Source organism: Amphiprion ocellaris, chromosome 11 (genome assembly GCF_022539595.1).
Source record: "Amphiprion ocellaris isolate individual 3 ecotype Okinawa chromosome 11, ASM2253959v1, whole genome shotgun sequence".
In the NCBI taxonomy this organism is placed as follows: Eukaryota; Metazoa; Chordata; class Actinopteri; family Pomacentridae; genus Amphiprion; species Amphiprion ocellaris.
Genome location: NC_072776.1, coordinates 14,751,012 through 14,764,205, shown reverse-complemented (window position 1 = coordinate 14,764,205; position 13,194 = coordinate 14,751,012). Strand labels below are relative to the sequence as shown.

General features: G+C 38.5%; 1 protein-coding gene across 5 annotated transcripts in view; it reads right to left on the bottom strand.

Annotated features, from left to right (window-relative positions):
• Positions 1–376: 376 nt before the first annotated feature.
• Positions 377–13,194, bottom strand: part of LOC111575387 (LIM and senescent cell antigen-like-containing domain protein 1) — a 30,189-nt gene continuing 17,371 nt past the window's right edge. For 3 of the 5 annotated variants that reach the window (XM_023280462.3, XM_023280461.3, XM_023280458.3), the window contains exons 2-11: positions 10,518–10,677; positions 8,576–8,642; positions 8,299–8,419; positions 7,156–7,305; positions 6,295–6,445; positions 4,917–5,009; positions 4,115–4,163; positions 3,790–3,865; positions 3,153–3,342; positions 377–2,151 (exon numbers count right to left, since the gene is read on the bottom strand). In XM_023280462.3, coding sequence (XP_023136230.1) covers positions 3,198–3,342; positions 3,790–3,865; positions 4,115–4,163; positions 4,917–5,009; positions 6,295–6,445; positions 7,156–7,305; positions 8,299–8,419; positions 8,576–8,642; positions 10,518–10,677 — 1,012 coding nt within the window. In that variant the 3' untranslated portion in view covers positions 377–2,151; positions 3,153–3,197. Of the gene's footprint in view, positions 2,152–3,152; positions 3,343–3,789; positions 3,866–4,114; positions 4,164–4,916; positions 5,010–5,850; positions 5,944–6,294; positions 6,446–7,155; positions 7,306–8,298; positions 8,420–8,575; positions 8,643–10,517; positions 10,678–13,194 lie in introns of all 5 variants that reach the window. The other 2 variants (XM_023280459.3, XM_023280460.3) reach the window with 2 other exon arrangements.

Below are 13,194 nucleotides of genomic sequence, written 5' to 3'. Positions count from 1 at the left end.
TAAAAATAATAATAGGCAAACTTGATTTAATTATAAATAATGTTAATTAATTTAGGTTCAACGCAAATAAGAGCAACTGGAGGTAAAATAAGTTGAAAATTAAAAGCCTGAATTGATCTAAGGATAAAAATTAGTCAAAATTTAGACTATTGTAGTGTCTGAATGGGTCAAAGGGAAACTATATATTGCTCTTCATGTTAGTATATGTTACTTGCATATAGAACAATTAAACAAGAATTGCAGAAATTATATATATACATATATGTGTGTGTGTGTGTGTGTGAGCGTGGTGTGCGTGTGTCCCAATAAGACCCCTATAAACCCTAAAACTGCTACAGATTCGATGTTATATTAAAGTGAACACAGCACTACATACTGGTATTGACACAGGTGTTTATTCAGATGGGTTGACAGATTTATCTTAGATATAATGACAAATACATTTCAGTTCAAGTCCAGAATATGCAGTGTGTTAACATGATTGAATCTCTTCACAAACACTGCAAAGATAAAACTCAGTATCAGTGCAGTCACATCAGTCACCCAGGTAGTACGACATCAAATGAAACCGTGTACTGAACTATTTGTAATTCTGTGGCTAATTTTACTTCTACATGACATGAGCAGCGATGTGGCATTGATAGTAAAATGAAATGCACAACAACAACATTGGCTTTGCAATTGAAACATTTGTGGAATGTGTTTTTCTGTCGAGCTTCTACATAATAAAAGATATGTTTTCTATGATAAAATACTGCTCAAGTGAAGCATTTTGAGAATGGGAGCAGTTGGCTTTCTTTCCTAAGTGGGTCTGAGCCCTGAGGAAGTCGGTACACCTCCCTAAGAGGATCACTTTCTCTGGATTACAAACAACAGAGGCAAATGTTCTAACATCTAGCATTACTCCCACATCCGGTCTCCGCACATGCCACAAGCCACCGTGTTGTAAGACACACACACAGCTACCAGTTGCCGTGCAATAAATCATGTCACTCAGAAGCTTATTATGTTCAGTACTTGTTGACAGCATGTCAGGGGCGATGTTTTGGCACAGCAGAATTTAAACTGCAGTTATAATGTTGAATTGTACTGCAGTACACATCTTGAAAGGTTTCTGTTATTCTCGCACTCACATGTATTTACTCCAAATAGGAGGAGAAAAATAAAAACTCTACAGTATAAATTTTGGATTTATTTCAGGGCTGGATTGGAGTATTTTATACTGTGCGTGTGAATCTAAAAAATGTTTTGCACAGCACATACTGTAACAAGGTAATTTAAAACACTACAGGTGATAGTTGTGTCCTTTATTGTAGCATGTAATATGATAGCATTAAACTGTAGATTCAAGAAGAAATGTGACCTCAGCTAACTTATTTTGCATGATATTAAAGAAAATACACAAGAAGAATACATATAGTTATACTTGTGGGAAGAAAAGGACAAACATTAAAGATTATATACACATTCAGTACAACAGTATTTTTTTCAGCTGTCTTTGGTTTACTTATTTATTATAGAAATGCAGCGGTAACATCAGTCAAACAAAGAACCAGATTTTTTTGGCATCACAAGACAAGCTGGCAGACAGCTGAACAACCTGTCAGTGCAAGTCTTTATGCCCTTCCCACATTTCTATGTTTTCTCTCAATGCTCATATAATAAATACAGGACCATCGTCATGTGTTTTGTTTTATATATAAAGTAGTGAAGTAGGCAAGCGAGTGAAAAAATATACAGTGCAGTGTTTGAGCCAAAAGGCACTGAAGAGGTTAAAGCTAAACCTACTGACTGACTGACTGATCAACAATCTCGAGCCATCTGCCAGTGTTGGGCTCTTGAAATCAAAGCTCAAAGCTTGACTGCTGTAACTAAAAGCACAAATGTGTTCTGCTGAAATATTCGACCTAAATGTAACATACTAGTAATATAAAACACACAAATTCTATCTAAAATGACTCTCAGTTCTGGGCATGTGCAGGGCCACCTCACGGTCTCGTCCGTCTTTCAATGCCACCAGCTGCTCAACTGTCTGTTTACTTCCGAGCAACAGTCTCCGACAGCTTCTTCAGTCTCTTCTTCAGCTCCAGAGGGAACTTCTCATAACACTTCTTACAAACTGGCTTCATGTCAAACTCCACAAACTTGTTCCTGTGGAAGAAAGATGCACAGTTACAGGTTGGAGATTACATGTTGTCACTCCTTGTGCGGACATATCTGTTATGATACGACACGTAGTGACATGTTAATATCAATGCGGTATAGAAAAAGGAAGACATGCCTTCTGTTTGCAACACAAGTGTCCTATACTTCAGTTTTTAGTTCTTTCTTTCTGTTTTATTAGTTGTCGTTTGTTAAAAATTAAGCTGTATAACTAAACATGCATGAAGGTGCACATCCTTTACAATATTTCTGCAGATTTCTGACCACTTTTGATGTACTTTTGATGAACTACTACATTTCCTTCAATGACAACAATCTTGGCCATACAGCCCAAGACGTATATCACTGTGAGTACTGACATTTATCTACAAAAAGATTTAGCGTTGCTTCTTTAAAATAATTGAAAATAAACACTGATATCTATAATGTCTTGGCAGAGGTAGTGTGTGCTCCTAGAGTGGCTTCTGGTTGTTCTCTGTATTAAATGTATTTAATTCTAACAACACTGGCCAGCTCTCTAAACCGTTTCTCCTCAGCTGTTCTTGAACAACATTCCCTCCCAAAGCAGATAATCACTGCCAGGACCAGGGCACGTGTTTAACTCAGTGGAACCTCAGCATTTGCTGCCGGAAGTGATTATGGCTTTACTTCTTACACCAGACAGACTGGGAGAGCCAGGAAACAAAGAATTCCCTTCATCATGTGACTGATGTGATTTTCCTGTTTGCATAGCAGAGGTTACCAGGGTACCGGCATAAATCCTGACCAGTGTTTCCTGCTGAGAAGGGATCATGCACTGAAACATTTCTACCGTTAGGTTACTAAAATGTGTTCAGTCAGTCAGTGTCCATTTACATAGTAAATTTCTGCTTTTATCCTTTGGCTTGACAGCCAAATGAACTCAGTATAACAGTGAAGTGAGGATAAAAAGAGGCCTGACATAAAATAGCAAAAAACAGAATCAGACAGTGAGGAAGAAGGAAACTGACCAAAGAGAAGTACGGTTGAAGTGAGAAGAAAGGAGAAAGAGGGGATCACAGACACATGGGTATCAGTAATTTCTTCTTCTTCTCTTTCGAGTCTCGTTCGCGCTTGGCCAGCCGGCGTTTCATGTCATCTGGGAGGCGTTCATAGCAGTGTTTACACACCGGTTTCAGATCCACCTCCACAAACTTTTCCCTGATACAGCAGGGACGAAGGACAGATGACGAGAGGTGTGAAAGAGGGGGAAGAGAAAGAGATGTGAGAGTTGACGGGACGGCAGGGAAAGGAAAAGGCAAACAGGACAAGCACACCAGATGACAAAGGGGAGGGATAATATAAAAGGTAATAAAAGGGAGGAGAGGTGGAGATACACACCCACAGAGACACAAGATAATAGGAGAAAAAGTGAGAAAATCTGGAAAGAAGAGGACTGAAGAACAGAATGTTAACAGCAACAGATAGCAGCAGAGTGGTTGTGAAAGAGAAACATGGCAGAACAAGCAGAGAAACTTGAGACAAATCACATGTCAATTGTACTGTCTTTAGAAATTGTAATTAATGCCAACTGAGTGCATAATCCAGGTTAAAATGAATTGTCAGTATTAAGGGTACAGTGTGTCTAAAATTCACGCTACAACTTACTTGAGAGTGAGCTTGGTGTTGCAGGTTGAGCAGGCAAAACAGTTAACACACCACGCCTTGTTGAGGGCAGACACCACTGAAAAAAACAGACAGTCACATGAGACGCTGTCCCAGATTTTCATCACATGAGTTAAATTAAATGAATGCTGTTTAGTCTGAAATTCACAATACAATCTTCAAGAGGTGCCATATCAGGAAATCTGCACAGTGTAGTCAATATAATATAGAAGAGAGGTTGCTCTAATGAATGCTGATGTCAACAAAAGTGCACGATAACCTCTTCATCCTAAGTTTATTATATTTTTATCCAAAATGAGTTTCTTACCATCTCCTTCAATAACACGATTGCAGTGGTAGCAAACATCCCCAAAGAGCTGAGTGTAAAGAGGGCAGACAAATAGAAAGTTAGCACATCTTAGCACCCTTTATTGTTGCTCATAAAACATGCTGTGTTCAAAGCCAGGACACAAACACAGCCTACAAGGCTGGAAGGCATTTTTAAATTGTCCTCAAAGCATAAAACCATATTGTTTTGAAAGAAAGAAAAAAAATCCCATATAATATCAAACAGCTTTCTAACACTAGGTGGAGTCACTGCATTGACAAAATCATGGTTTATCTGAGTCACCTATTGTTGGCATTACATGATATTTTGTTGATACAAATATGAACTATCTTGTATTAATAAATCCATATCTAGTGTTTACTTATATCATTTTGTATATATACAAATTGGGACAAGTGGAATATTTCATTATCATGCATATACCAGTACAAATGGTGTATGTGACTCATTTGTTGTTTCACTGTCAAAAATGTTGCGTTCGTGTGCAATCCTAAAGGCTGAAAAATTTAGACTGCAACTCTCTAATTTCCACAGGCTTCCTCACATGTCTACCTTCCCCCTTCCCTATCAATACCTTCATCATCACTTCCTGTTTCAGGATAAATACAGAGTTCCAGTTCATTTCTAATCTATACCGTGATGCAGATAATCTGTTTGGTAGACATATACATGATTAAATAAGCCACAGGGGAAAAAACGTCATTACAGAGCAAAACACAGCTGCACGTTTCAGTTTCTATGTGTGTTCAGCATAAACACCCCCAATACTAGCGAATGTTACCTGGTTGTAGTGTGTTTCACAGTAAGCCAGGCCCTTGCGTTCGTAGTGACGGTGTCCAAGGAACGGTTTCTCACACTTAGCACACACAAAATGCTGCAAGCAAACCCAAAGCCAAGCACACATGGTTAGCACAGCCATCAGTCAGTACATTATCACACTCTGGTCATGCTAATGACAGCAGTGCAATCTGGCTTAGACATTATCAACTCAGACCACAACCGTATCAGTTCATTACAGATGTCCTGTTACTGCGTCCATACAGAGTTGAGAAGGTGGACAGAATAGTGACCACTAGAGGGTGCATCAGTCCTCCAAAAAGACAAGAAAGGGAGAACTGGTAGTGTATGGGAAAAATACAGTACTTCTTACAATGATAATGAGTAAAAAGTGTAGTTCAACTATCAGACGTATCATCTTTGTTGAGCAACAATGTATGAGGACATCATACAGAGACATATGTAGATTTTTAAAAGCAGATTTTGATGGAGTGTATCGCAAGCCATTGTTTTCCTTCTAATATTCAACATATATGACCATTTTTAAACCAAAATAAAGAACAGATTCCTCTAGAATCTTAGTTTTGTAGCATATAACACCCTCTGACAGAATTCTATGTATCGCTGAAGAATAAAACTGAGTTTTAAAACCAATATTAAACTAGGACTTATTTTCATCTCAAAAGATAATATGTTTAAACATTGTGAATTCTGAACAATAAGTTAGGAAAAGCACCTAAATTGAGGACCTGAAAATACTATTTCCTTTTCTCAAGACATGAGTTTCAGTCAATCTTGCCTGCAGTTGTTGCTTTTTAATGACAAGAGCATCTGGTAACTCATACTGTAGAGTAACCCTTGTATGGAGGCCGGGAAATTGTAGCCAGGCAGGGATACAGGGCAGCAATCAACATCAAGCCGATCCTTAATCCCCTCACCATATCAAAGTGTCTCTCACAGTAGGCATGACCACCTCGCTCATAAAATGGGTGGCCCTGAAATGGGCGCTCACATACAGTACAAACATGATGCTACACGTGGAGGAAAGCAAATGGGAAAATAGACATAAAATGTGAAAAGGTAGAAGGAAAGCTGACATCAGAGAAAAAAAGAGGAGAAGGACAGATAGTAGAGGAATGATGTACACAGGTGAGAGATAAACTGTGGAGATAAAGACGGTAAAGATATGAGTCATACATGACACATTTTAAAGATCATTTGATGGGTGAAATGTATTGAAAATAAAGCATATAAAACTATGGCCATAGCCAAAAGTATTTCAGCATCTCAGTTATGTAAATAGCAAGTAATTTGCATCTCTGCAGGAAATCCATCAAATGTGAGTGTAACTGAAGCTGTTTTTCTACAGTTCAACATCGCACCTCCACATGCCACTGCTTGCCCATGGCATTGACCACACGGCCCTCGATGGGTCTCCTACAGGCCCCGCATATTGGGACTCCCATCTTGTCATGGCAGGGTAGACAGTAGAGCTCCCCCTTCAGCTCCCTGGCATCAGCTGTCAGCTCCTTACTGCAGACATAGAGGTAAATAATTCCACATCAGTTCTACTTCATTTCAGGCAATACTAATACAAATACAGAAGATGTAATTAAAGTAAATGAAAGCTGAATTATAGCTGGGCACTGATGCAAAGAACACAATATTTTAAAAACCGGCAGAGAAATAATCATTGGTTTTGAAACTGAATTTACACATACAGATATTTTGTATGAGGACCTTTAACACAAATTACATAGTTTGTCCACCAGAGAGCACTATGACGTCTTTGGTCCATCATCTTGCAGCAGATTGAAAATGTTTCTGTTTTGAGTGGTGGTTCTAAACATCTATTCCTGCATAGACTGTGAATCTCTAAACACATATTTGTTAGAGATGACAGTTATTAGTACGTACATTTATTCAGTGAGTGAGAGATAAAGAGAGATAAACCCTTTAATCATGGGTGATCTTTGTCTCAGCAGAGTAAAGCTGCTGCATCCGTGTTTACGAGTCTGGATAAACTTGGCAGAAGCGTGACTACAAAACAAATGAAGTGTGTGTCTAGCAAGGAATTTTAAGACACCCATCTGGAAGTCTGAAAATGTGGTGTTTTCATGACTATTCACAACCTAACGCAAGCTTGCATCCACTATCAGCTGCAGCACTTGGTCATCTCACTTGCTTCAAGCTGTCAACCATTTGTGACGCAGCTGGCCAGGTTTGTGAGTGCCAGTGTTTACCCGCAGTTGTTGCAGTTGAAGTGATCAGGGTGGTAGGGATCATTCTTGAACAGCAGAGGTTGCTCCTCAATGATGGCGTGACACTTCTGACAGATGTACTTGCCGAGGCCTCGAGCTTTCTCTCTGTTGTGACACGGACGGCACAGGTGCCTGATGAAAGACAGAAATGCTTGATTAACAACGATCAGACGCAACATTTAAACCACAGGCAGGTGAAGTGATTAGCATTGATAATTTCTTAAACTACTGCCTAGTCTGCTGCAAAACCACTGGGAGGATTCCATTCCATACATGCACAGTCGGTCGATATTTATGTATTCTGTAGACACGGACCCAAATTTTGGACTGCACATACATATCTGCAGAGGGGTCTGTACGGACCCTCACAGACTTGGGGACGTGATGAAATTTACATCACGCAGATGATAGTGGCCCCACCAGACTGATCAGGAATGGTTCGAGGGACATGACAAAAAGCCAGCCTCTAAACTCCACAGATCCCAGTCTGATCAGGCATCTGTAATATGCATTGGCATGTGTACAATACAAGGAGGCACCGCCCCTCAAACCACTGGATCCTCATACCAGAAACTCCCAAGGGTCCCATGTCCATGCCCCAACAGTTCAAAGTTGTTTTAGCAGCATGAAGAGACCTAAACAATGCAGCTGATTGGTGATTAAATCTCCTCTGGCATGATCTTCCAATAATATGTTACTTGATGCTATTTGTCGTCTGTGACACAAGTGATGCAGAAGTAGTCGTTGAGTCCTTGAAACAGAACCTTTATTATCATCGTCCAAAACCACATTCACAGCAAGTCCTGGTTGAAGATTTGATTCAATTAGATTTCTTCTTTAATGGTCACATCAAGAAATGTTGTCAGTACTCTACGCTGATACACTGTAGTACAGAACAGCAGGCTGACCTTTGTAGTTTTTGAGGCTGGATCATTTAAAACAGGGATGAGGAGGAGAATGTTGTGAGAATGTTTGACAGGGGTTTTTAGAAATTGGAGAAACGTCAGTAAAACAGCTTAAGCAGCATAACAGAAAACATTTTCCTACTTTTTAGTAGCTATTAGATGATATTTTTACCTGAGTATCACCAATAAAATCACAGTGATGTGCTGTGGAGTAACTGACCTTCCAGCATTTTTAACAAATCCAACATCTGCGAGCACAGCCTGGCAGATATCACAGCAGAAGCAGTCCGGATGCCAACTGTTGTTCATTGCCTTGATCACACGGCCAATAATGAACTCCCCTGAGAGAAAAGCAGAAATCTTTTAATGAGAAAACGGTTCGATAAGAAATATTTTTAGAAGGGCACACACTCCAGGCTTTGTGCCCATCTGACCCTTAAGTGGTGAGAGCAGGTAAAGAAAATCGTGTGTAATTTATTCTCTTTTACTGTACTTACCACACTGATGGCAGCAAGGAGCAAACAACATCTGGAAGTCATGTTCACAGTACTTCCTGCCTTCAAACTGTCGGAAGAAATCAAGGAATTATCATAAAATTAATTGAAGCACACAGCTGCACATTAACAGACTGTGACAGTTATAACATTGATGAAGAGCATGTCTCTCCCAACACCAAAATTGACAAACTCTCTTCCTAATTATCAATAAAGGAAGAACACTGCAAGCTGTGTTGATCAGAAATGATACCACCAATGTTTTTGCTACCTAGTTAAAATGTAACTCACTCTATGGAGCTCTGTGATGAAACAAAATAATTTCATTGTAGCACTACCATCTGACACAAAGATTGCTGCCTATTTTGTTACTCTGTGAACGCCAGGAGGGACACTTGGGGATAAACCGGTTTGATCTGTCACATCAACTTAGGACTGAAAAACAAGGAACAGATGTGACAGAGAATCAGACAGTCTGGTGACAACAAGGATGTTCTTAAAGTAAAGGAGATAGGGAGGAAATAAAGGGGAAAAGCAAAGGACTGTTTAATGATCCCTCCAGGTTGTATTAGAACCTAAATGTATATTTTGACACTGAAGTAGTGACTTTATTGGCTTGTTCTTTGAGAACTGACATACCACTGACATACATACAGGTAAGACACTAAATATCTAAATCACGTCCTAACTCACAAGTCCCCGTATGATGCTCGCCTGTTGTACAGTATACACACTGCTATACCCCTGCTAACAGTGCATTCTGGCTTCATGATTGCTATACCAGAGCATTTCTTAACATAATACACCATTCAGCCACAACAATTAACCACCTTAGGATGATGATGCATGTCCTTCATATCACCTGCTAGTGGTTTTTATGTTGTGGCTGTTCTTTGCATACGTGTTGAGTACATCAAAAACTGATACTGTAGAATTTCTCTTTCCTATTTCGGCACATATGACTATCAACAGGTCTCGGTTTTCATTTTTAATTTGATATAAAGTCTTTACATAACCATATAAGTTATTCCCTTTAGAACAACCACTGTTCATTTTTAAGCCATTTCAAGTTGCATTACTTTTGAAAGTCTTACCATCTAATAAATAATAAATAAATTAGGCTTACAAACAGACAAGATGGCAATTAAGGCATTTAGCTATTAAAACTAAATACCTTCAAAAACACTGACTTTTTTCATTAAGGATAAAAAAATTCTCTCCTCACTTTAATGTTGTCAGAGTATTTAGAGGTTGGATCTTAAAATCATTGCAAATGCAGCTGTAGAGCTTTCTATCCACTTTAAATCTATAGACTCCCACTGTACTGGAAGCTTTCCCTCATGTATTAACAGGCTACTTCTGCTCCAGCACTGTCGTGGGTACTGTTTAGTTTACTATTTAAAGCAACAAACACAGTAGAGAATAAAGGTTGATGCAGTGTCCTTGCCTTTGATGTTTATATTGATTAAAGCTATGGAGACACAGTTTATGAGATAAACTGACAAACACAAAGACCATCACTTTCTGTGGGGCCACAGTTTACTGGAAGAGGGCTTCTAATAATTCAATACTGCATTAAGGCTGAGCTCACCATTCTTCATTTATCGTAACTGCCCCATGTATTTGAAATCTTTGTTTAGGGGATGAGCAGGAACATACATAATTTCAAACACATAAAAATATTTACAGCTTAATATTCTGATGCAATTATGAGAATTTTAAATAGCTTCAAACAAGTATTTATTGATTGATTTTAAATAGATGATAAAAATAATAAATAAAAAACAGTGAATGAGAAGGTGTGGCCAGACTTTTGACTGGTATAGTATATAAAGTCCAAATCATTTGCAATACAGGTGTTCATTATAATCCATCGCCCTCTAGGCGTACTTACACCTGCCAGTTACTCCATCTTTTATTGGATTACTAAAGGACAGCGTGTTACCTCATAGAAGAGTCCCTCCGGGAACTGCTGGAAACACTGGGCACACACAAAGCACTGCTCATGGTAAAGTTCTCCGTTACTGTTCACTATCTTCTCTGCTGGGGCAAAGCCACTCTTGCAGCGCTCACACATGGCATTGGCCAGTGCATTGGCCATGTTGCTGAAAAGAAAAAAACACAATCAGGGTCAAATTTTGCTGGAGTAATCAAAAAACATTCAGATATGAAAATAAATAAATCACAAAAAATGTACACAAGTAAAAAAAAATCTATTAATGAATCATAATCAGCACAATAATAAAGCAAATATAACTAATGTATAAAGCTGTGGGTTTCGATCAGAATCTGAATACATAATAATAATAATAATAATAATAATAATAATAATAATAATAATAATAATAATAATACATTTTACTTGTAATGCACCTTTCATTTAGGCAAAATCACAAAGTGCTACATTTAAGATATACATGTAGCACTTTGAGATAGCATTATAGTATTTATTATAGTGCACAGTATGTTGAGTCTGATCATACTATATTACATTGTATGTGTGTAATTTATTTACTGTTTTGGTGGCTGAAACTCAATTAAACCTGCCATATACCTAGCAAAGAAACAGCCAGATGATATCCTGATGTAATTTTCACAGAACTGAGGCATTAGAGAGATGTTTAATGACATTTTTGACATATATTGTTTCGAAGTCTTTTGATATGTGAAGGTACTTGTGGTATTCTCATGTATTACTAAGTAACTGAAATGATAGCTTGTCAACTAAATCAGAAATGCAATATATCTAATTTGACTGTTTCTAAGCACTGGTTGTACATGTGTAAGGAATTTGTTTTTTAAATGTCAATAAATCACAAAGAACAGACAATATAATACAGTGGCCATGGCACTAACCAGGGTCATGTCAGGACACACCCAAGTAAAATCTTTCATCACATATTCCCCATCATAACAACTGGAAGACGTACTCAGTAAAACGAGAAAGTAAGTGGGAAAAACGTGATGTAAGAGGTTATCAGGCCCCACACACATGCGCGCACACACACACACACACACACACACACTTGATTGCACGTTTATTTTGACTCTGTTTAATAGGTTGTGGGGATCGGTGAACTGGGAGACCTACATGTTGTCTTTTGGGAGACAAACTGAAGTTATTTTCATCAATCCACTCACACAGACATAAGTCAATCATATAACAAAAAAAAAAAAAAAAAAAAAAAGGTAGTTTGATAACTGTTTAAGGAGAAAAACCTGAGACATGAAACTGGTATGGCATGTGAAGGTAATACTGCACTTTTATTAGATAATCAGAAATGCTTTACTGCCTCAGTGCAAAACATAACTGTAATATATCAGTGGGGCTGGGCCCTTGGCTAACATTTTATTAACTGAAAATACCCATGCCAGAACCAGCAGCACTAAATGTGGCACACCCAAAAATGTTCCACAGTGCTTCACAAAAAGCCCTTTTTTACTGCCTTCGAGCACATAATGCTACAAATGACATTGAAAAAAATATTTTTTTACTTGTGGTTATACTCTAAAAAGTCCCACGTTATGATTAAGAAAACAGAAAAACATGACTAACATACAAACTGCATAGTCTCCCAAACTGAACAATTCTATTGTGAAAAATGTGCAACGCATCTGCTGAGCTGTACACCGGACAGTTTTTGTTTACAACACCTAGGTTTTATAGTTGTTGACAAGGTTTGGGATTCCAAGACAGAGTAAGTCATGCTATCACCTAAACAATGCTCAAAGCTGGCTGATTAGTCCAGTATGTATTAACCACCAGCAGAATTTTATTCTCAAATGGATGTGTTTAAGACTTAAACTCACAAGCAAAAGTGGGAACAAGAGTGAGACTTCTCCTATTTAGGGATGAACATCAGGGATATATCTGTACCAGTAAATACTTCTCTATTGTCTGATAAAAAACAGTATATCGCCATACTGCATCTTCTCAGCCCCATATATCAGATTCATTGTCAGGCTGAACCTTGGACTTCATTCATGTTCCAAACTAGGCATAAGTGGCCAACACTAAAACGGAAACATCATAATTAATAAATAGCTTATGTCTTAAGACCTGACACTAACTGGAAGTAAATCATATAGCAGAAACATCTGTTAATAGGGGAAAAGAGCACGTAGGAGAGAATGGTGGGACAGTCCTGGTGTCTCTGCTTTGTTGTAAAGGTCAGAATACCACGGTGTATCTAGGCAACACACATACACACTTTCAAGGCCATGCCAGATTTTTACAGAGTGATGCCATCTGCTCATTTAAACTTCACTAAATCAACATAACAGTCATCAAGAACTTCAACAACTTCCAGACGCACTTCTTTTCCTCTTCTTATCAACAATGCACTTCTCAGTTCTAAGGGAATTGTTTAAGCAACAGCGCTACATAAAAATTCAAAGGCGAACTTGGATATCCCTTAAAAATGATCACATTGAAACAAGATGTTTCTTCTCCTCACAAGCTTGTCAAATACCTACTGTTTTATATACCCTGTCTGGGCTGCTATCAAACACACTGAGAGCCCTGCCCTGTCCAAAGGATTTGTGGGAGGAAGTGATACATCCCTTAGGCATTTCCACCCTCCTATCTGCCTCTAGCACCCAGCATGAGTGAAAGACAAGCC